At 47.6% G+C, this 24336-nt stretch overlaps 4 protein-coding genes across 4 annotated transcripts; 2 read left to right on the top strand and 2 right to left on the bottom strand.

Annotated features, from left to right (window-relative positions):
* The first annotated feature begins 65 nt into the window (after positions 1 to 65).
* Positions 66 to 2909, top strand: GGI43DRAFT_402503 (uncharacterized protein). Its single transcript, XM_083205698.1, has 2 exons — positions 66 to 627; positions 698 to 2909. The coding sequence occupies exons 1-2, from the start codon at positions 528 to 530 to the stop codon at positions 2188 to 2190; spliced, it is 1593 nt and encodes a 530-aa protein (XP_083061734.1). The 5' UTR covers positions 66 to 527; the 3' UTR covers positions 2191 to 2909.
* Positions 2910 to 16071: 13162 nt separating this feature from the next.
* GGI43DRAFT_348233 (uncharacterized protein) lies at positions 16072 to 19140 on the bottom strand. Its single transcript, XM_083202231.1, has one exon. The coding sequence runs from the start codon at positions 18995 to 18997 to the stop codon at positions 16238 to 16240; it is 2760 nt and encodes a 919-aa protein (XP_083061733.1). The 5' UTR covers positions 18998 to 19140; the 3' UTR covers positions 16072 to 16237.
* A 1388-nt stretch (positions 19141 to 20528) lies between these two features.
* On the top strand, positions 20529 to 22439 carry GGI43DRAFT_348236 (NADP-dependent oxidoreductase domain-containing protein). Its single transcript, XM_083202232.1, has 8 exons — positions 20529 to 20747; positions 20809 to 20875; positions 20969 to 20972; positions 21041 to 21136; positions 21201 to 21346; positions 21405 to 21529; positions 21602 to 22145; positions 22209 to 22439. The coding sequence occupies exons 1-8, from the start codon at positions 20623 to 20625 to the stop codon at positions 22236 to 22238; spliced, it is 1137 nt and encodes a 378-aa protein (XP_083061732.1). The 5' UTR covers positions 20529 to 20622; the 3' UTR covers positions 22239 to 22439.
* A 677-nt stretch (positions 22440 to 23116) lies between these two features.
* On the bottom strand, positions 23117 to 24294 carry GGI43DRAFT_382857 (WD40-repeat-containing domain protein; the record flags this gene model as incomplete). The annotated part of the gene is made up of 3 exons (XM_083203294.1): positions 23117 to 23906; positions 23970 to 24216; positions 24285 to 24294. The coding sequence occupies 3 exons, from the start codon at positions 24292 to 24294 to the stop codon at positions 23117 to 23119; spliced, it is 1047 nt and encodes a 348-aa protein (XP_083061731.1).
* Between the last annotated feature and the right edge of the window lie 42 nt (positions 24295 to 24336).

Below are 24336 nucleotides of genomic sequence, written 5' to 3'. Positions count from 1 at the left end.
GCGTGAAGTCAGTGTCGGTACACCGCACCCTCCCATCCCACCTCTCTTCTTAAGCCTGTCATGCCCAAGATACACCCTACTAATAGAGACTACTCTTAATAACTAGATCTCGTTCCCCAGCTTCTCGACAACCTCTTGATTCTCCATCCCTCCGCATATCCATACAAAGCGGGCACGACGTCGACATACTTGAAGGACCTCATCTTCCCTTTCTCAACACTGCACTCTTGTATATCACCAGCATATACCCGCACCCGACGCCTCTCGAATCTCCTCGCCGCCTAACAAACTATCTCCCCTCCTCGACGAAGTCTATTACGCATCCGGCCACGACTGCCATTGATACATCGTCGATTGACTGGACTACACTTCCGGAGACGATTGGATTTGGTAATTGTCAGAGTCCAAACCTCATCACCGGGCAATTCCAACAACTTCACCTCTGCGCATCACTGCAAAACCACCATCCTCTCAACCATCGCGCTCTTCGCAGCTCGATTCCCTCGAGCCTCTTCCTCCCGGCAGCGATGCCCTACCGCCTAGATACTCATGTGTTAACGGTGGATGCGAACGTCATCCACAAAGTCGATACCGGCAATCCCGCCAACTTATATTCTATGTGGACAGGTGAGGAGAAATCGCCCCTAACAAGTAGTATGGCTGGCAATCGGTCCGATACTAACATGCACTTTCGCAGTCTTCTCTCGCTGTGCAGATTCAGTTGAACAAGGTCGCAGATTAGAGAACTTGAGCTGGAGACTCTGGCAACGAGAACAGCTCATCGACAACGCCCACAGATCCTCAATATCCCAGACGGCCCCCAAGGATATTCCTTCCGAGGCCCGACTTCCCGAGCTTCCCCAGCTCTCTGGCAGCGTCGACTCCCTTGCGGACGAGGACACTCCCGAATTCACTTCAGTATCAGCTCCCCTGGAGATCCGCCCCAGGATACGACGACTAGAGTCTTCTGCTAGCCGACGTGACCGCCACATCAGCTCCGACGACTTTGAGAAGATGGTTGTCTCCATTGTCAAGGACAAGGCTCCCCTTTCTGCCCCCTCAAATAACACCTCTCCCATTGTCGCCCTCACCCGCTCTGGATCTACCACCACCGAATCACAATCCTCTGAACAGACCTCTGAGGTCTCATTAGCATCCGCCGAGATGTCCGCCTCCCCCAAGAACCTCGCTGGCATTCCCGTCTTCAACGCCCCTCCCATGGATGACAGCTTCCCCGAGCCAAGCTCATCACCAGCTCACAAGCCCGTCCAGTCCAAGAGACAACCCCCCAAGTTTGCCCTGGGCGGATCAGTCTCTTCCAGCGACTGCGGACAGAGCGTCGATGCCCGCAAGTCATCTATCCTGGCTTCCAAGAAGCCCATGTTCAAGCTTGGTGGATCATCAGAGGAGGATAGCTCTCTAGCTAGCAGCCGCAACCTGCCATCTGCATCCAAGCAGACCTCCTTCAGCAACAACCTCATCACTCACCACATCGATGCCGAGTCTGCTATCGACTCCGACACTGAGGGTGAGTACATTGATGAGAGTGCCATTGACGACGACGACGACTCTTCCGACTGGGAGGACTCCATCGACGAGAGCGGAAAGCCCAGCGTTGATGAGAAGTTCTTCCAGCGTGTCGAGTCCAAGGTTAACCTGGCTTCACGACCATCGCTCATCACTTTGATGATGGCCAATGACCGTGCTAAGAGCCTTGGCAACCACGCTTCTCAGTCTACTTCGGCTCTTTCCAGATCACGATCCGTTCTCAATGGATCTTCTCTGGCTGCCTCCCCCAACGACTCTGACGATGGTCCTCTTATGATGAAGGGCACCCGCCAGTCAACACTGAAGCCCATCAACGAGATTCCTCGATCCAACGCTCAGCCCATTGCTACTACCAACCACGTACATGCCCAGGCTGCTCTCTCTCCCCGAACCACCCGCCGCAACATGCTCGCTACTGAGCTTACCGAGTCTCTTCGACGCCACCTTCTCTGGGAGCGACAGCAGAAGTCTTCTACTGCCAACGCTGTTCTCAAGCGCAGACACACATCCCACGATGTTGCCAACCTGAAGCAGTACCCTGAGCGAGCATGCCTGAAGCAGAGCGAGGATGTCAACGCTAGCAGCTGGAACCAGTACTTCACCAAGGAGGCCAACAACGGATACCACTCTAAGGGGTGGTAGGTGACGATTAGCGACTGATTTAGTTGGCAAAGCATTTAATCCATCATATAATGCTTTGGCCGTGTACATCATTATGGCGTTTGGGGTTTCGATTCACACCATCATGGCAGCAAACACTTGGCTGCACAGGCGAAACGGAACTACTTCATGAATGAAGCGACATACTTTTACATATTTTTTTCTTTTTCTTTTCTTGTTATATCTTGGTCTCATAATGTCTATTTGAGACAAACAAAAACTCATTCGCACTTTACGTGGCGTTGCTTTTCAATGATACCATGGTCTTGAGCTATTCGGTTTGATACTCTGATGACGCTCATGGATTTGTTTCTACTTCTGCAGCCCTTCTCCATTGGGAAGTTGGGTATGCATCGAGTGTATTTTAGTGGGGGTTGGGAATATGTGTTTCCAGGGGCGACCTTGGGCGAGGAAAAATTTTCTTTTCTGTCATTTTATTTTCTCAGCGAAAGACGATTAGCGGGGACAAAAGAATCCCATGCACGGATCTACAGAAGACTTAAAAAAAAAAGAAGACAGCAAATAAGATAAAAAAAGCTGGTGGAGGCCAAAAAGAGGAGCTCCCGTGGGTCTTTTTATCAAAAAGTGTGTTGTTTTCTACGAGACAATGTCAAAAAAGGGTTTTACCATAGCAAAAAGGGTGTCTTTTATTAGACGGACAGCTTAGCAAAAAACATTAATAAATTCATGATAAAGAATAATTCTCTTTCTTGCTCTCGTTTAACCGTGAAGGATCTGCGTGGGCTGTGACTTGCATGATGGCGGAATCGCATGGGGGTTTCTGCTGATTAACATTGCGTTGTGATTAATTGACAGCTTGACTAACGATATCTGTAGTATCCGGTACTCATGTTCTAGCGCCGGTGCCCGCTACGTAATCAAGTACCGAGTACTACTCACGGCAGTCTTTCCACTTCTCTCGGCTCTCCGCCAGGCAGTGCACAGCAGAAAAATGCGACTTTTTCGTGACCGGTTGAATTTTACTACTAACCAATTGAGTCCCTATCTATCTGCTGCATATGCACGTTTGATGCTTTTGGCATGAGAAAATTTTCAAGCAAGGGCCCTGCGGCATTGACTCATTACGTGCCAAAATAACCCCCCCTCTCCTCTCTCTTCAAACCCATGGCGGTGAAGGGCATTGATTGAATGACATGACCATGGACGTGCCTTAGAGTGTAAGAAAACAACTCCATCAAGCTGGCCGGGCGCCATTCCGCCAGCCCACCAACTCCACAGAAAAACCGAATGGTCCGGGAGTTTTGACCCAAAAACCAAAACAGACCGGTTTTTTTTATGTTCCCTGAGAGGGGGCCGCGCCAAAAAAAAAAAAAAAAAAAACCAAGGTAAAAGAGGATCCCCAAATATTGGCCCAGTCGTTCCGGATGTTTACCGCTTCTGTGGTGATCGGTTACGGGGCTATCGGGATCGGAGGGCGGAATAAGAGAAAAAGCTGAAGAGAAGCTAGAGAGCTTTGGTAGAGGAGAGCTGCAGCTAGGGGGGGCTAAGAGGTGGTGAGGCTGAAGATGGGTGAAAGGGCGACGATGTTGAGGAAGAGAGCAAGGGGAGGGATTGCGGCAGTTGTGGCTGGCCAATGGGGATGACTGGAGGGTATCGTGAGTTTTGTTTTGTCTTCTAATCTTTGCTTCGGACACGCGGATAAGTTTATTCTATGAGTTGTTAATTAAAGAAGGATGGCTGTAAAGGCTGCGACGGCTGCGAATGTATGAATGGCAAAGGCATGCTGGGTTTACGGCAATTGATTGCGATATGGATGGGTGGAAGAGCCATTAAAGAAGAATCAAAGATATCCGCGTGTCCGAAGCAGAGCAGCATGTGTTTGCCATGTGTGCAGCCGTCGCAGCCATCATTCATTAACAAATCATAACTGTTGGGAAACAAGCAAGCAAACAAAGCTTCAAGCCACGATGAGATCCGAGGATCCCTTGGCATCTACGGATCGAGAGCCGGGAGTAAAAATTACACGTTTCTGTCAGGGCGAAACAATTGCGGCATAAAATCAAATTTGATAATATGAATGGATTACAGAACATATCAACACTGGGTGGTCATCTAGAAGCACATGGCAATTGTTTTTGTGGTTTCTTTGTGGCTCAATGCTTTTGATGCTAATTCTGACATTCATTAACCGTGGTGCAGTCATTTACCGAAAGGTGTGGCAGGATAGCATGGCGTTGGTGGTTGATGGTTGGTGGTTGGGGAAATGAGAGCCAATTGGGGGATTGCGATTGGTATATGACCTGGACTGCCGGCTGGATCAAGCCGACAGGCGATTAGTTTCTTCGGTTTCTTGATTTTATTCCTAATTTAATCTGGGGGTGCAAACAACAATCATTCTTCGGAGCGCTCGCGGCTAAGATGATAGAATGGCACCGTTGACGGCACCGTTGACGGCGCGCTGCAGTTTGATAGATGCCTAGAATAATATGCGGGTTTTTCTTTTCCTTAGTAGGGGAAGATGGACATGTGTAGAGGCTAATAGTGATGGCTGAACTGTCGTCGACGGAAGATTTAGGGGTCTAAGGGTCTGCTACTGCCCGTAGTGCCATCACAGATAGACATGTGCCTAAATGGGACAAAGGAAGCGCGAGACCGCTGAGCGCCTTTGGCAATAGTCGCAAAGCTGGCGCTGGCTTAGTTTTGCTGCTGCCTGTAAGCTTGTACTTAGCTGCTTACTTGTGGCATGATATCTTTTCTTTGTTTCAGGGCACAGTCAAGGCGTGTTTAAGCGATGTATAGCAAAAAACACCGGGTACTGACGAAGCGGACTGCCAAAGAAGGATAACAAAAGAGAAAAAGCAACAACTCTAGCCGGGCAACGTTACTCGTATAACATAATCGTATGAGGGCCAGCTCATTGACAGCCCCATCTGCCGAGAGGGGGATAAATTAGAAAAGCTGCCAAAAAACAGCCAGCAAAAATAAGCTGCTTACATACAAAACATATGAAGAATGTTATTGGGAGTTTCTTTACGAGTACGATGAGAGCAATTGGCGACCCGGGGCCCCGCTTCCCCGGCAAAATTACGTTCGGCTTTGCTTTTTGAAGGCTCGGCTTTCCTCTTCCCTCTGTCGGTTGGTTGACTGGATTGAGAGAAAACAGGCGAGACAGCCGAGTTAGCTGCAAGATTCGGTGGCTGCCAAGGGATCATCGGGGTAGAATTTTTATTTTATTTTTTATTTAAATCGCCATTTCTTGCTTTTATTGTTTTTTATTTTTTGGTCAAAAAAGTAATTTACTGATCGTCTTGCTAGATCCAGCTAGAACAAGTGGTTCTGAATGTTTGGGCGACTTCTTTTGGAGTGCGGCTAGAAAATCCGGGGGAAAGCCACGGCGCCCTCGAGTGACAGGATGGCGCCTGGGGCTGGCTATTGACGGATCTGGGGAAAAAAAAACAAGAGGACCGCACAAACTGTCAGAGTGACATTTTTGTTGGTCTGGTGGACGCTATGACGATGAACCGAGAACACAGCCGATGGGACAGAATGATGTTGAGTGTCGCCGGTTGATGATGATGGTTGATATCGCTGGTTTTGGACGATTGGCGAGGCATCTCTCGATCACAGCAAAAGTGAAGTCATAGACAGCGACCATCATTCCCACCAACCTGGAAAACCACCAGTTTATCCAGAGGAACAGCGGGGGCCTCGTGATGCTAAATCTATGCTTTCCTCTCCGCCAGACGATTGGCGACTGCCGACAGGCGATCATCGCCATCACCTGCCAGTTATATAAGGCTGCTTCCTTTGGGCCATATCATTTCCCATTTTGCGGAAAATTCATTAAACGCTCTGAGCCGTGTGGCCCCCCCTCCGTAGGCTACCACCCACGGTTGTAGTTAAACCGACGTGGTGGGAAACCCATTTGCCTCGCTCGTCCAGCCTCCTTGGGGGTGCAAACTTTCCTGGATCGTCGCTTCGACAGAGATCACGCTCAGAGTCTGCTGTATATTAACTGCCACGACCTGTACTATATTGGTGCTGTTTGCGCCCAAGAAGGACCAAACGATGGTTCCCGATTTAGCCCATCTCTAGTGTAGGTAACATCATTTTGACCCCCAAACAGAACGATCGACGGGCTTCTTTCCCACGTTTGTGGTCAACACCCTCTTTTCTGGTGTTTTTCTCAATTCACCCTCCACCAAGAACGAAAACTAGCAACAACGCTAGAAAACGAGAATCAATGCCCGTTGTAGACTTCCATGATTTTTATGCTTTTATTCTCTCATTACAATATTCCCTTTTATCCGCCTGCGGTGAAATACAAAAAAGAAGAGAATGTGAGAATCCAGTAGTGTTGGTAGTCAGTCCTACGCTTTTTTAGTGGCTATTCTTCGACGGAAATTAGAGTCCAAAGACCAGGGTTCGTTAGCCTGAGCTGTCCAGGTGTCCCAGCCCTCGAGTTCCCCCGTGGGGAAATGATGCTCTTTGGACCCCACACCGTTCTTCCACTGCGGTTTTGGGCGATATTGAGAGAGCAGCAGTTGTTATGTCGTCAGCCTTGTCATATGGGCCTCGGCTCTCCACCTCCACAAGCTTATGTTTTGCCCTGTTTGCCCCCCTTTCTGCCATTTGATAGAGCCTTGCCTTGGGAATGACAAGTCGATGGCCAGTTGCGTCAGATAATCACGAGAGTAGAATTGCCAGCAGGGCCCCTTTCGCCCTTCCCGCGTATGCAGATAGTGTATGTACGGTCCTTACGTCAGGTCGTACGCCCAGTATAGGGGTCCATATGACTCGAGCGATGATCCGTCTCAAAAAAGGCGTTCGCTAGCCTAACCAGCAGGAACACAGTTCCCTACGGGCCTTTTTCTTCCGCCAACGCAGGAGAGGGATAAACAAACAAGCACGACAGCAGTAGTTCGTCTGACCGGAAGCTAAGCAACGCCCCCCGGAAGACCCCCGAAGGCAGGATGCATGTCGGCACCGTGGCCCCGAATAGAAGCATCTAGTCGGTTGCAGCGCCTTTTCCCTTGCGGACTCTTTTCCGTTACGTATCGTCGTCGGATGGTACCACGAGTGCTTTGGCCAGTCTGCGCCGCTGGCGTTGGTGGGTTTATTTGACTCAAGACTTTATGCGCATGATATGGGCGTAGCGGTGAAGGCAAGACATGCTGCAGAGTGTTGAGGAGAGCGCAGTTTCACATTTTTTTTTTTATTTGCTAATTCTTTTTTGTAATATACTACTCTGTAATCTTAGTAAAAGTAACTACATGTAAAAAAAGTGAGCGTAATGTTTTCACAGCGTTTATTACTCTGAGGTTTGGTGGTGATTGCATCATCGGGCTGGTAATGAAACGCCAAAACGTGAATAGATTCGCAACACGATATGCTTCAACTTGTCAAAGAATAATAATGGGCCTGAAGGCAACTAATAACAGTGACAAGCATGAAAATCTAAACTTTAATCAATAAAATAAATGATTAAATGATTGACAGGAAAATAAAATAAAATAAAATAAAACCATTTAATCATTTACAAGTATACACAGTAAACATAATTGAGGCAAAAAAGGCGGATTATTCCAGCCTTTTCCCTTTTCTTCACTTCGGCAACCGACTCCGGGAGTTCTCCCCAACTATTCTTTACTTCTTCATTCTCCGATCTTTGTTGCGGACACGCCACCGAGAAAGCTGAACTCAAAAGGGGCCGTCGCGCTGGACGGTCATGATTTGCACTAAAAAACCCCGGAGTAGGAGGGCAAAGAAAGAACCTCACCGGGGGGCTAATAATGAAGAGCGCACACCCTCCGCCGCTAAGACAGCCAGCTGTACTGTACCTTGCGTGCTGTAGATGATTGTATGTTGTGCGCAGAACAATTTTAGTGTCTCTGTGGCTTGCCTGTCGTCGCCGATGAAGGCTGCGTTTGCGGTCCGAAAGACAGCCCAGGGAGGGGGGGCCCTTACACAGAAATCGAAACGAAAACAAGGGAAATGACTTGAACTGACTAAGTGACTGGCCTTAGCGGCGAGGTTGGATAGTCAGCGAAGGGAATCGGAATCGGGTGAGATTTGCGCAGAGAAAAGGGGAGGGTGGGCGAACTGATCTCGATCCCAATGATACATACGTAGTCGGTTGAGTTTCTGCGAAAGGGGGCTACGTCATCGAGGCTGGGGTGTTTTGATTGCGCTGGCTTATGTTTTGGGATGCTGCTCTGCATGCGCTTATGATAATTCTTGTTTTTTGTTTGCATGTGCCCACGGTCAGGGCCGGATGACAAATGAAGATCATATGGAAAACGAAATTAAAGCAGAGAATAGCTAATTTAGCGATAAAATAATATTGTATTTTTATTTTATTTGATTTATTCAATAGTCGATATTTTGGGCTGATTTCGCTGCCTCTTTGACGGCAAACCGTGTAGAGTTAGCCTCTATGGAAAGTGCCGAGACTTTCTTACATTATTTCGCCTGCTCCGAATTGACATCTCAAACAGGCAATTCTACCCCCCAGCTGAACAACCTCCAACGAAAGCCACAGACATAGTAAATGGGGGTTAATAATACGCGGAGGGCAGCACCGCCACCGTTATATATGTCAGCAAGCAAACACAGACCTATATTGTGGCGCAACTCCGCTCGGCGACTGCCCTGTGTGTTGCTCTCGGTCAAATCTGAGTATCTGTCGCAGATATTGCCTAAAGCGACAATTGTGGCTGGTGTCTTTGTCGCGTGGCAATCATGTGGCACGTGTGTTTCATCTTTTGGCTGTCTGCCCTGTGTGTGTTGCCTTTACCTTTTGCCCTTTCTGTTTACATAAGGATGGATTTAGGTGTTAGGCGATCCGGAGCAAGGGAGTTTTGTGGCTATTCGCAATTGCCACGGGCTCGGGAAGCGATGCCGAGGGTAGATGCGCCTCGTGGCTTCTTTTCTACGGTTATGGAAGGATGTAAGATCACCTTTGCCGAGCTCGCGATTGAGGAATCAGTAAGAGAGGGAATGGAAACCCGATACAATCTCCCCGCATTTTTGCTCGTGCTCGCTGCGGAGATAAGGGGACGAGACTATGAAACAAGCATTTTCTCTATTTTCTGCTCTTTGTGGATGTTACATCGCGCAGGGATCGTTTGCGAGATGGAGGGATTGCGACGTGTCTCAGTGGAAAAAGAACCCTTTAGATTAAAAGTTGCCTGAATAGGTAAGAGAGGCGACCAGGGTTGGGCAACCCGATGCTGCGTTGCATTCCCGGAGGAACGCCAGTCTAGGGGGGGGGGGCCTTTTTTCTTTGCTTCTATAAGTGACATGGTACTTTTTTCCCTCTGACAGCCACCGTAAATTGATACTCATTACTTCATCGTTTGATCCCAACACCCAACAATTTGCTACAGAAGTCATTCATTCTCCACACGGACACGACCTTCTTTTTTTCCACGCCAACCGTAACGCGCACCAGTGACAGCACATCTGGGATGGCTGGAATGGGCGGAAGGGCTGCGTGGGGAAAAAATAAAAAAGAATAGCACATAATGAATAAAAAAAGTAAATTAAAAAGAAGAGGGTGTGGGGACCCCGCTTTTCTGATTCTTCTAGAAGCCTTCTGCGACACGTGGGAAACCGAAAAAAAAAGCCACTGGGGATACTTCGCAGTTTTGGGTGGTGGGTGTGAGTGTTTTGTACTAGCGGTAGTCGGGGTGGCCTGCGTGGTACAAAGGAAGAAGTTTCGGTGGCTTAATCCCGAAGACACGGGGCATAATAAAGTCGCGGATCCTGCATTGAACTCCAGGGATCTTATCGGACCGCCAAGTGACATTATCTGCGGCTAAAAAGTCATTCCCTTTACCCTTTGTGTCATTGGCGGTAGTCTAGAACAAAAGTTACGACTCGTAACACAAACTTGGCACATTCCGCTTCTGGGGATGTTTTATTTAGCTGCCTGATGCTAGTTTCGATTATTAGGGGGTGGCTGTTGGAAAAAGCGATAGTGTTGTGCGTGGGGATAAAATAGTAGAATAAAATAATTTGGCGATCAAATCAAAAATGAAAAATAGAAATGGTATTTGATAATACTATTGCAAATTTGTTGTTTCAGCACTCGTTTATTCATATAAAGTAAACTTTGCATTCTACGCTAGAATTTGCCGCCAGCTATAACTTCCAAAAAGCTCTTAGCGCCACGCTGGCAAATGGCATATTTGCCATGTGAACTCTTTTCGGGATCTCAAAACCGTACGCGGGTTTCATATCCCATTTCGCTGCTAGTTCTGTTATCCGTTTGGCAGAGGGCCGCCACACGTGGCACCGTAGATTCTACGGCGCTCGGTATTCCAGAATAGGCTAGTTTTGCATGGTGAGCCGAAAATCACACTGGCAGCGGCGACATCAGCCTTGGAAAGCGTCAAGGGCGGGTTGCCGTTTTCTGGCGTTCGGTTTATTCTTCCTGGATTTGGGAAATGCGTATGTAATTTAGCAGCTGTCTTCCCCGGAAAGCGTGGAAAGCGGGTACGGCGGAGAATGGCTTAATAAGGGAATCCCGCAAAGTTATTCGCTGTGGCACTGGCTGTCAGAAGTGGAAACGAAAATCAAAACGTGTGTAAGTCGAGCGACTTTCAGCCACGAAATGAGATCCAAGAATGATGTACCTGTACTGAGTGTACGGAGATGAAAATTATTCCCATTTGGCTGAGGCTAGGTCTACGGTCAGAGTTACCGGGGTTCGGTCAAACTGCAGGGAGCCATCATCTGCAAAGCTGCGATTTGCTTTGCTTATGATTAAGCGAGCATCCTAACTTGCAGCCTCTTTTTGCGAAATGACAAAGGCAGATATACGGTCTGACTTAAGAATATGGTCCAAGTTGCTGCGCTATTGACGCAGAATAAGCAATGATTATAATATTATTGATAATGAAGGAACAAGAAATTGCGAGATACACCCCCGTGTTCCAATAGGTCTTCCGGTTAAAAGATATTTGAAGATGATTGCAGTCTGCATTTGATATCATCAATCAACCGCATCGATCTGAAGGCTTCATGGCCCCCGTCGCGCGTTTAGCCGTGCAGCAATCGTGCAGATGGAGCTCTGCGCTATGCCAGATCCGGCGCCGTTTCGAGCACGTGACTCTGCGATCGGTCTGCTGATGCTGGCGGCAGAGTCATCAATTAGCTGAAACTTGGAATATATGCTCTTACAAGGCCGCCAACAGCTACGTAATGAAGCCTCGCGTCAGAGGCGAAGTCATGATGAAACTTTGCTCTATAAATTCGTCTTACCAACAGGAAAAATGCAAATTGCTTCTTGTCAATAAGGCCGCGTCGAGGGACGCGTGATCAGTTTCTAATTCTAAGCGAGGCGTAACGCCTTGTAGCTGAGCAACCATGAACTGCCGCAGCAGCGCAATGGAACGCGCGGGAGGCAGGCAAAGCTTATTGTATGTGAGGGCGCTCTGGAAATGAGGGCAAATATAACCGCCGCCGGCTTCAATTGAAATACGGCCTTGAACGGCATTATACTTGCCGACTTTCCCCTCTTCGCGATCGGCTTCGCGGCCGGTCGCTTGTGGCGCAAATCCAATCCAAGTTCTGTGAATGGGCATTTTTCTGGGGATAAAACCATTTTCTTTGATGGCCCGAACGCCACTGCTACAAGAGAAAAGAGGCTTGACGGAACTGTTGCCTCTGCTACGTTACGGCCTTTTTCTATTTCCACGAGTCAAAAGCCATAAGACGGGATGCATTCAATGAATCAAAGCATTTGAAGTGAACCGCTTTGCACAGTAGAATTTACATGTCATCATCAAACAACAGCCGGACCGGCGAATTACTATGGGTATATCGCAGCTATAAGCACACAGCATCAATGCCTGCTGTCATTCAGGGGAAACGGAAAAATAGCATCACGGCATAGCCCTCGGCGCGGTGCATGCATTAGCATGTGCTCATCACTCTATCGGCCCCATTCGCAGGTACAAGACACTCCTCCCTGTAAGCGCAGAGCTGGATGCTACACATCACTTCTTATACGAGTATCGCTACGCTGCTCCTTCGCCTGGCGCTGGGCCCTATGGCGAGCTGCGCTGGGCTCGTACGCGTTTATTAACTACCAGCCCTATAGCGACATGGATGTAGATACCATGTATTGCCTATCCTGCACTCTGTTTTAATTAATTCACAAACGATCCCAGCACATGCCATGTCACTTGATCGCATTTTACTTCCCAACGGCGATTTTGGCTGCACTCGACGACCACGGTCATATATGCTTCGTCGCTGACGCATTTATTATCAAAACACCACAGACCTGTAGCTGCTGTGATGCGGGCGGAAGCTTGTTTGCGGGTGGTATTACGAGAAGCGGTTAAGTGCGGGGATGATCGCGCAGCAAATAATGATAAACACTGGAATTCGCAAAGTAAAATAGAGTAAACGGTAAGCAAGGGCCCCCCAAAAAAAATGGAAAAATAAAAATAAAAGAATAAAGCGATAAAATAAAACAAAAGATAAAATGCGACGTAGCGTTTTTGGGGGCCCAAACAGCAGCCACCTTTACCAGCCAATGCCAGCGCCCTTTCCCTGTCCTGAACATAACCTGCTAAACCGAATATCCTCCAGTAAGAAAAACCGGCCAGGAAAATTCGCCCTCTCATGTGATGGCTATTTTATCGCCCCTCCCCTCCAACAGCCAGCCCCAGGCGGGGGGAACCAGCGCAAACAAGCCGCAAGGGGAAAAAGCGAGGGGGAGGGTGGCTCAGCTACTTTGGCTCTGGCCTTACAGAGGAAAGTGAGCTGTGAGTTGTTTGCTCTCTGTTTTTATGTGATTCTCATTATGAAATTGATATGCTATGGCTCATAATATTGCGCTCACCTGACGCGCTGTTACTCAAGGGAGGGAATAAAAAGCAAAGTGAAAAAAAGAGAGCCTTCGTTATCCGCTCTTCAGCTGCTTACTAGTCATTGCAGCTTTTCACGAGTCCCAGAGACAGAATCCTCCTCGTTTGTCTCTTCTCCTCTGCTGACTTTTGCGGCTGCAGCGGCTCCCCTCGGGCAAAGCGAAGAGGAGAAAAGAGAGTTGTGAGTCCTACGGTGCCGCAGTGGCAAACCACATGGCCCATTGGCCTAATTCAGAGCCAAGCACGAAGGAAGAATGCGGCATAGCAAACAGCTCCAGATGTCACCAGTGGTGCAGCTGTGTCGACATTCCTTTCGGGCCTACGCTCAGTTGAGGACGGCATCTTTGCCGCCTGTGTCATTCTCTGTTTTTCGCCATTCTTGGCGAACGGGATAGAAGAAACGCTGACAGAAGCGTGCATTGTGCCATTTTACTAGTTCACGTGCTTTTTTTGCCATTGCTACTCTTTGATTCCGGGCTGCCTCTCGTTTATCGTATCGTGAATATGACATCATGGTGTTGTTGTTCTTCTTCTTCCCCGCCTCCCCTCTCTAAATGCTTACTCTGTCAGTTTTATGTTCCTGGGCAAAGAAAAACAAATTAACTCTAGTGAGAATTTACTTCAATTGGTGAAAACGGAGAGGAGAAAACGGTAAATTGAAGTAAGTAAGCTCGAGTAAAAAGATTTAATTCATTGAAACAATCAAATTGCAGTCAGCTGCATGGTATTACTTGCAAACCACTAACCACAACAAAATAACGCGAATATCAAACTTTTGCCCGCATCGCGTCCAGACCTTGCTGTGGCAATTCCCTATTTAGGCAATCACTCTCAATGAAGGGCGTAGCTTTGATGCACGCCATGGACCGTGAATCTCTTCACCGAGCCAAGAGATGATTATTATTCATGATGTATGCTGTATTCATCCTCAGACTCTACTGAAGAACTGCCGAAGACTCATCATCATCGTTCCGCCACAATCGGTGGAGTACAGCACCATATACATGTAGATAAACTTGACATCAGGCAACCCAGGCCTGGACCTGCATAAGACGTCCAGAGATAATATCATAAATCAATTATTAAATGATCAGAGTAATACTCACCCCTCTGAAAAAGGGCTCCAGTTTCAGGGCCATATAATTTCAAGCCACACTGCGCCCAGTTCTCGTATTTCCTACCCTCCCTCCTCGCAGGCTATGCAAGCTATTAACTACCGACCGTTTCAAGGCTCCTCTTCCCGCCCTCCGCAGTGAAGCCGTTCAAAGGCTGTTTGCTCATCCTTCAGCAAGCCAAGGGAAACTTGTCGGGCCAATGAGAGCCAATCCAACGTTTCTTCAATGAAGCAGCATGTGAAGAGAGGAGAAGTATGCACGTGTCTATATATTCGTAAGGCACCACAATATATATGTGGCGTCGCAACTTTAGGCTTTTTTTTGGTCAAAAGCTACCTGAACCTGACGAGCGGATCGCCGGAAAGGTTGTGGCTCGGCAAAGCCTATATGAGATGTGATACCCTGAAAAAAACTATAGAGAGACAAAGACCAGGTACCATTAGAGATTGCGGCTCTTTTCGCCTATCGAATGAATCGTGCCTTGAGCTATTGAGTTAGATAAATTGAATTTTGAGCGATTCAATCTCGTAAGGCTAAAGCGCCCTAGCGCTGCGATAGCACGAGTTGTAGCTGCTCCTCCAATTGGTGTAAACCGGTTTTTTATCTCACCACCATTGGCTTTGAAGCTTTTTTTTTTTTTTTTTTTTTTTGCATGTGCCTGCTGCTGCTATTTTTAATTTCAAGTCTTGCTATATAGCTTTTGCCTTCTTCTTTCAGCATACGAGGCCGGCTATGCCGATAGCTAGAAAAGATTTGTTTTGTGGAAAACGAAATGGAGCGTTGGGCACCGTACTCCATGCAGCTTGACGCTGGATGACGAGATACGACACCGAGAACCGCCGAGGTAATCGCCTCATAGAAAGATGCCGAGCGGGACTTTGACTGGGATACTCCGACGATACCGAAATTACCCTTGGTGCAAGTCTGCTTTTTGTTTCCGTTTACGGAGCCTCTCATCCTTTGGTGCAGCTGATTGATGATGGGGGATCTCAATTGTAGAACCGATGAATTGAGATTGAGATGTGTTTCACATTAAGTAAATGAGCAATGTAACTCTGGAAAAGTGTATTTATCCGCTGAGACTTTTGAGAGATCTTCCATCACGAGACGCTATATAAGGGAGGTGCACGGGCTTAGATCTGATGGCCGACAGTAGGGGTTCGCTTGGATGATGGAAGTGATGAAAGTGATGGATGGAGGGGAATTGAGAACTGAGAAATGAGAAGGTAGAATAAGTAAAAATAAAACAAAATAAAAAGGAATAAATTAAAAATGAAAATAGATAAAATAAAAAAATGAAATAAAAAGATACGTGGTAGATATGTAGACAGGATAAAAATAAAATTTGGGAATATACCCCTGCAAATAGCAAAACATGTATTATTATTTCACTTATCATATGGCCATAGTGGCAATAATAGATGTCAACTTGAGCAGTTTCGATTTTGTGATTATATGAATTGTCTCAAAGTGGAGAAGTAGTGTGATGTTTATGATAGTCGGAGCAGTATAGTCCGTGATAGTATTCTCTGAATAACACGCAGATAACTCACTCATGATATGAACGCATCAATTGCTGTCATTGTATACACTGGTGCCCAAGTACTGAGGTATGTCATAATTCTTGTTTATGCACTTTAAAAACCGGCTCGAACAGTCGTTCCTATTCGATCTGTAGTGTTGTTCGTATATTATCGGGTCGTTCGTTGTCATGGGATGCTTTCCAAAAGAGTATCAAAGATAGAGTGCCTAGCTGGTACTTGCGTCTTATTCTATAGATATATATCAAATTGGCATTGCTGTTCTGCCTAAAGTGATCTAAGGCCTGTTACTTTATATCAATATCGAATACACAATTACAATCGCATTATAGACTACGAACGAACTGGGATATTTTGATAGCACTGCAAAGCATCACGTTACGATAGTGTTCATATATAATTAAAGAACTGTTCAGGCTATTCTCATATGATATTTTATGCAAATAGTTTTCATCAGATGTAGTTATCTGACATGTTTAAAGTTATAGTCTCAACATGGACTTGATTTGAGTTCAATATTTCCTATACATCATGCGTCTCCCGCGGCTGCCAGTCCCTGTCGATTCACCAGAACCGATCTCTGAAAGTGTTTCGCTCCTGTCAGTTCTAGCGACGAGATTTCCACTGTAGCTGCATTCAAGCTGCGTGCATCCAAAGAATTTTGCTCCGGCTCGGCTGCCAAAGGTCGAGCTACTCGTATAAATGCCTCTGTCACCGCACGTCGATCGTCTCTAGTGGAACGACACTTCTTGACATGGATGAGGGCTTCGTCGAGCTTGAAGAGGGCCTCGCGGTGGTCGTTGTTTTCCGTAGGATGCACCACAGCCCGCATCGCCGTCGTCTTCATTGCCAGCTTGATGCTTTCCTTGCAAGCCCGGCTGCCGCGCCACCACTGGACTTCCGACGTAAACTTGGCCAGGATAGACTTCAAAGCTTTGTAGCTGGCAGAGCCAGTGTATGCGAAAACCAAGTTGGAAAAGTTATACTCGCTGTACAAGAGTTCTCCCTTGCCGTTCTCCCTTGCCGCTACTTCGCATATGGTGGCAGCCCCTTTGAGGTCGCCCTTTGCCGAGAGTATTTGCGCAGCTTTGTTATACACGCTGTCATGAATACGAGCCCCTTGACGTAGGGCTTGTTTAATAAGATCGCCAGCATCATCGCCATTATCAAGCCTCGTTAATAGTAGCGGAGTCAGGGCTTCCGTAACATCGTAGCCTCGCCCACGAGCTTCGTCGATGAGTAACGCGGCTTCATCGACAGTGCCACCTTGCTTCTTGAGGTGTCCTATGACTGCCAAGCGAAGGCAGCGGATTGATGGACTAAGCCCGCTCAACAGCAAGCGGCCGTACGCCTCACAGACGCGCTCCCACTCGTTCTGAGCTGAAAGCCACTCCATGCAGTCAAAGGCATCCGCCTCAGATAACCAGTTGTGCGATTCAAGCGCGGCGGGTGGCATATCGCTTAACCTTTTCCCATCGGCTTTACTTGGTGGGAAATCCGAAAGGGTTGGTGCTAGCCCTTGGAGATTTTGGTGCAAACTTGTAATGGCTTTGTCGGAAAAGCTCCAATACTTGCGACATGCAGAGTAGAAGTGGCGTATAAACGCATCATCCATCTGAAATCCAGCTTCGGAGCAAAACTGGAGCCATGAAAACATAGAATCTAGGTCATGGCGGCTTGCATATCGATCCAAGACAACGTTTACCCATCTGGACTTTAGAGATATGCTGTAGTTGCGCACAAATCTCCTGAGCAAGGTCTCGAGGCCTTCTGAAGAGCAATTTTGCACGAAAACATCAATGATTTTGCTAATCGTGTATCGCAAATCATCGGGATTTGTGCTGTTAGCACTCTCGAGCGCCTCTATGCCGTCACGAACTGACTCCCAGTGCCCTAGAGTAGCCTCTCGCACAATGAGCCTACTTTGGAGCTTGATATCTGATTTTGCCATGTCCGAATCCAGTGTATATAGGTATTTCATCTCCTCTTGAGCAAAGGGATCATCTCCCGCTTTGAGAGCTTTCGAAACCATGAGCCGGCGTATTTTATACTCAGTATTAGAGGGCACAGAAATTCCTTTATATAAGCCGGCACTCTGCAGAAGGCGATAGATCTGCTTGATATCTTTGAAGCTTTCCATAGCCTCGCTCAGACCAGAGAGCACTCGATAGATTACAATACCGTTCATCCAGAACCGTTTTTGTTTGTTCTCGGAGAGAAATCCAAGAAGCTGTTCCAATGCTCTCTTATCCTTCTTCTCCCATAGCCATTTAGCTACGGGTGATAGAACTTGAATGGGATCCTTAAATATTGGGAGCAGGGTGGCAAGCACAGTTGCCATTTTTGTAGAATCATGTTCGATCGTAATTCTGAGCAGTCGTAGCCCATTTGATTTGATAAGGTTACTCAACCTGGGATTTTTCGGTCGAGAAGCCATTGAAATTTGTAGTTGATCAACAGTCAAATCCACCATTTCGGATGTCACAGTATGGTTTCCCTGGCGCGCCTCTAAATCCTGCAGCATTTGCTCAAGCTTTGTAGCTTGACCAAGATAAGGTTGAGTGACCCTGTCCGGTGTTGATATATTGGCCAGAGATAGGCGGGCCTGACCTGAAGAGTCGAATTGCAAAGACAGTGAACCATCTTGCATTTCCGAGCGCCGTTGGATTGGATCATAATCTCTATGTAGAGAGACTTTAACTTTAACCGGCGTATCTACGTCCGTTCCGGGTTTGTGTGAGGCCATCTCTTTGGAACGAAATGGTAGAGTTGATATGGTAGGAGCAGTCAAAGGTTTGAATGAGATATCCGACGGCCGGATATCGGTCAATGGCAGAATAAATTTGGCCGCATCCAATCCGAAATTTGATATATGCGTCTCGTCGACATTTTTTTGCTCTCTGGAGCTAGACGCGGCCCTGCTAGTATGCTCATGGGGCTCGAATGAGTGTCGATGGATGTTGGCATCTCCATCAAGGACGAGAGAGTTGGAAGAGCTGCCCCGGCGTCGTCTTCGATAGGGATTTCTGGATCGCGAAGCAGCAGGTAGTGATAACACCTCGTCCCCAAGATCTGCGAGCCTATCCTCCCAGCTTTCGCTTAGTGCAACGGCGCCCCTGTTGCTTTTGACGGTATGCAGCTTCCGCGCATTATCAATGGCCGAGCGAGCTATCTTGAGTCGACGACGGCGCTCTTCGGCGAGCAAAACGACTGAACATGAAGTTGTGAAAAGGACGCCTCGGAGAGCATTAAGAGCGGCCTTGGAGGGCACGGGAGGAGTGGAAGCCATGTTGATAGCCCATGTCTGCAGCTGCGCTGCTTATGTATGGCGGATTGGGCGATTCTGGCGCATCCAGGAAGTGTAATTCACGATTTGACCTCGTCCGGAAGCTATCGTAAGATTTCTGACCATGGCATGATGGGTGCAAATATCTCGGCAATAGTCTGGAAGAATTGGTGGTTAGTGGGGTACGTACCTCGCCCCGCCAACGTGGTGCAGACAGGTACGTACCTCGACCTATAAAATCAATTTACCTGCATTTTGCGTCGAAGATGGAGGATAGTATTCAGTCCAATGCATGTAGATAACTCTTGGTTGGTAAACTCAAATCCGAATGAGTGCAATTCGATAGATTCGTGTATCAGATTGATAATAATTTTGTTATTATTCTATACTAATAGGTCGTTTGTCGTTTGTCGTTTGTCGTTTGTGCACAGCACTTGTGCCTTCGTATTAGCTACCTAGCAAGGAGATGTCTATTAAGCTCTTTTCCTTGGCTGCAGCGTAGCTTCGTATTAATGCAGAGATATCTACTATATGGGTAAATGTTGTCCAGGCTGTTTAGACGAATTTGTAGGCGTGCGTACGCCAAATCCTTCTAGCACCTCCTAGCTCTGCCGCTCCATCTTTCGTAGGGCAGTTGGTTTTGCTTTGCTTGTAGATCATTCGAGATAGCATTAGCAGCCACCAGATTGCATGCTTATCTCTGTCACTTACATAGGTAGATCACCCAGCCTCACTGAGAACAGGCTATAAATTGCCTGACTACAATCAATGCCATGCTTGACAACACGTCAAGCGACGAATAAACCATGCTCAGGATTATTATCAAGCATAATTGCATCCAATACGTATTTACGCAATGGTTTGATCATCGGCGGACTTTGCCCCTCAATGGTCCATCGTACGGTCGGGAGGTAATGCTAACCCCGGGTGGCTGGCCTTGATAGCCTGCCATCACATTGAGATGCAGTATTGCCATACCAACCCCGCTTCTGAATTGAGGGTTCAATTTGTACATCTTTTCGGCGATAAGGCGGACCTGCTAGGCCCATTTCAACACTTGGGGTTTCTAATAAACTTGCAATACGGAGTTTAGAGCGATGGGTCTGCGAGAAAAGAGCTGGAACGATGGATATAGCCACTAACTTCGGCCGAGCACTATAGTGTGCATTTTTTTTTAGACTTGTAACTTGGGCTTTGGCGGGGTTGTGTCTAGCTTGATATGGAGCTCAATACGCTCTGATGCGTGCTTCCGATTGGCACTTTCTCGATACAAGATACGTGTAAATGCGATTGGCACCCGTACCAGCTACCCTTTCCGTCAACGTATACATGCTATTACCGCAGTTGCGATTGCCTATGTCCATGGCACTTAGCTGCGAGAAGATGTTTGGCCGAGGTAAGGGGTTGGCGAGCAGGAGGTTGCTACATTGCCATCTCATGTAGATGCGACTATAAAGCGCCACAGTTCCTCACCAGCTTGCTTTCGCTGCCATTAGTCCTCTCCTCGATTTCCTCTACGGCAACAATAACAATTTTGGGCCTGGCTACATTTCTCTGTTAAAGGGAATAGAAAGGCAAACAACAGCACATCATATAGTTTTCGGTAATCACTCCATTGCTTCGCCAACATGAGCATCTTCGGCCCACCCCCAGCTCCCAAGAGCCCGCTCAACCGCTATCGGTTGCTATCGCCAACTGCCTCTGTGAGAGTCAGCCCTCTATGCCTGGGGGCAATGAATTTCGGTTCAGCATGGTAAGCTTTTACATTGGCGCTGGAGCTGGAAAAAATGCCATGTTGCTGAACCAGATCATAGGAAGGATTGGATGGGAGAGTGCGACCAAGCAGCTTCAGAATCAATCTTGGACTTTTTTTATGAACAGGTCAGTCTACTAAAGCTGCCGCATGAAGACCGGCAGATCTGTTTAAGCTCTATACCTATAACTTTCTCGATTATGTGCTAACATCTCGTTTAGGGAGGTTAGTTAACCATGCCAAGAGTATCCGTGGGCATATTCGGCGTGTGGATCACTAATATCATCGTATAGGTAACTTCATTGATACGTCAAACAACTATCAATTCGAGGAGTCTGAGACAATCATTGGCGAGTGGATGAAGAAACGCGGAAACCGCCATGAAATGGGTATGTCGTATTAGAGCCCAAGCGGCCTACAATTTAATATCATCTAACCGATTATCCAACTTAGTTATCGCGACCAAATTCACCACCTGTTACAAGCTGGGGCCTAATCGCCCCCATATCGCTGCCAACTATACCGGAAATGGAACCAAAAGTCTCAACGCATCTGTTGAAGCCAGTCTTAAGAAGCTGCAAACCGATTACATCGACTTGGTGAGATATTCTGCCTAGCTACAATTAAATCTATATTCAGTACGCTAAGATATCATAGCTATATGTACACTGGTGGGACTATGCCACTTCTATCCCCGAGCTGATGCAATCTTTGAACAGCCTTGTTGTGGCTGGAAAAGTGCTGTATCTGGGAATCAGCGATGCTCCCGCCTGGGTAGTGAGGTACGTATGCACCGACTCACTTGCATTTAGAATCACATCTAGCAGCTCAGTTTACTGATATTCCAAATACAGCAAGGCGAATGAGTACGCCCGAAACCACGGCTTCCGTCAGTTTTCCGTTTACCAAGGACGTTGGTCCGCAGCTTCTCGTGATTTTGAGCGGGATATCATCCCCATGTGCAAAGATGAGGGAATGGCTATCGCCCCTTGGGGAGCGCTGGGTGGAGGCAAGTTTAAGACCGAGGAGCAGCGCAAAGCCGTCGTGGGACGCAAGGCCGAAGCCACCGAGGTCGATATTCAGGTCAGCAAGGTGCTTGAGAAGATTGCCACTCGTAAAAACACAGTAATTACGAGCGTCGCACTGGCCTATGTTGTTCAAAAGACTCCTTACGTATTCCCCATTGTTGGCGGAAGGACAGTGGATCATCTCAAGAGTAACATCGAAGCTCTCACCCTACAGCTGACTGAGGAGGATATTGAAGAAATCGAAAGCGCATACCCCTTTGATCTCGGGTTCCCTAATAACATGCTCTGGGGTAAGAAATTCAATGGATCACAACAGAAGATCTGGCTGATCGAATCCGCCGCTCACTATGAATATGTCCCCGAGCCTAAGGTATGCCAGCCCCATCTAATCCTGATACATATACCATTTGGCTAACAGTTATCCTTGTTTTAGCCCATTACGCCGTCCAAAGTAGGAGAGTAGAGTATTCGCTTCAAAACGTCGTGTTGGAGATGGCTGCCAGGTCGCCAAAACTATCAGCAAAGCCCTTACGAGCATGGGATGCATGCACCTACTGGCTGGTAAGCTACAAAGGGGGAAAATTTGAGGCCATTAGTTGGCGAGAAAAGGGGGGCTGAGAAATGCAACCTTAGTCTGAGTATTAGTTTTCAGCGCATCCAAATTAGGAAGAATCTTAGGATATGAATTCATTGCTTCATCTTGCTGCTCTAGAGTTTAATGGTACTTAACTGGGAGGTATCTACTGCTGCTTGCCTACCTCTGTGACCACACTGGAAGGATCATCGTCAATACAAATAGCCTAGCCGTAGAGATGTCGTCGAAATTTCCAAAAGGATGGCTGAAGTGTCCAAAAAGCACGCCAGGCTATGATGAAATTGATGGAATTGCAGCTTCCAAGAGGATCAGGGATATTAGAGATAAGCCAGTCATGATGATTCTCCTCAATGACTCTACAGCCCATTTGAGGGAATTGGATGACACAAAGTAAAGTAGAGTGCCGATTGCCGCAGATGAGATCGAAGCCGCCTCAGTCTTGAAGTTCAGAGTTCCGTTGCATGGATGACTTTGGTGTAGTGAACTTAATTCGAAACCATCCGCCATCTTTGGAGAAGAGAAAACCCGCGTGATACTGGTGGCATTATTTCATTCAAACTACGACGGCTAGACAATTCAAGTCAAGTCAAAAAGTTGAAACCATTTTGTTTTATTATGGGTATCAACATACCTACTTTAATCGGTTTATATCAACTGTCACATGGCTGTTATCATAATACAATTATCCTATATCCTACCCGAACGCCGAATTGGATTGGGCTTCACTTCACGCATCCCATCAATATTTATTTAGCGCCCTTGCCCTTTGCCTCGTTCTCGCCTAGTTCTCTGATGAAGACTGATGTCTGTCCAGCACCGCTGTAGTCGTTTTGACCAGTCTCAAATCCTGGGCATACACCAACAGCCAGATACTTTCCATCATTTGAAAATGCCAAAGCCGCGACATTGTTGGGGAACTTTTGGTACTGCTTTAACCTCCTCTTGGCTTCGGCATCCCATAGAGCTACTGTGCCATCACCGCCTCCAGATGCGAAAGTTCCGTGGGTAGAGTGGAACGCAAGTGCATTGACCGGGTACACAATATCTCCATCGCCATCGGGAGCCGCTTGTCTATGGCACTTGAATGCGTATTTCCTAGCTTGTGACTCGGCTGTGTCTTCGAACCATTCAACCGCAACACGACCCTCAATGCTGCTGGTAGCATAACCGGCGTCGTTGGGCATGCAGGATACGGCACGGGTAAGGTATCGGAGAGACGACTCGCGCTGTTGCCAGGGTTTGAGTTCGGTGCCGCCAGTTTGGAACAGCTCGACGATTGCCTGGACATCATAGATGTTGATGATACGGCCTGTCATGGCGACTACGATCTTGCTGGGACTACCGGCGACGGCCTGAGGTTTGCCTGGAAGAGTGATGGTGATGGGAGTGCTTGAAGGGTCGTTGAGGTTGTGCAGGTTGAGAGTGCTGTCCCAAGATGCGGAGACGAGGATGCCATAAGATTTGCTGTATACGACGCGTCGGACGGGAGCAGTGTGCTTGCTGAGAGCGGTCAATTCTCCAGTTTCAAGATTGAGGCTGTGGTTCCATGATTAGTGATAGCTCCAATGTTGGTCTTCGTGCGGATAGAGTAGCAAATACCGGTTGACCGTCCAGTCCATGCCTGCAGTGAAGGCCTCATTGTCGTCGGCGCCGAAGCAAACGTCTAGAACCGGAGCGCGATGCTCATATGTGGTAACAAGGCTGGAAGCCTCTGGACCATTTGTAAGGTCATAATGATATACCTTGTTGTCCCAGGACGAGACAAGGAGCTTCGTGCCTGAGATGGGCGCGAATGCGATCGCTGATACCGCGTCCCCGGGGGGCGGTGAGAGCTCGTATTGCGTTGCTGGTTCTCTATCAGCTAAATATTCCAAAAGCTGAAGCTATATATCGCAAATATCATCAAAAACGTACCTGGAGCCATTGCCAATGCCCGCTCAGCTATGACGATGTAAGTTGTTTCACG

The sequence above is a fragment of the Trichoderma evansii genome (assembly GCF_050947405.1).
Source record: "Trichoderma evansii strain SZMC 28006 chromosome Unknown GGI43scaffold_7, whole genome shotgun sequence".
Lineage (NCBI taxonomy): Eukaryota > Fungi > Ascomycota > Sordariomycetes > Hypocreales > Hypocreaceae > Trichoderma > Trichoderma evansii.
This window is presented reverse-complemented; position numbering and strand designations above follow the sequence as displayed.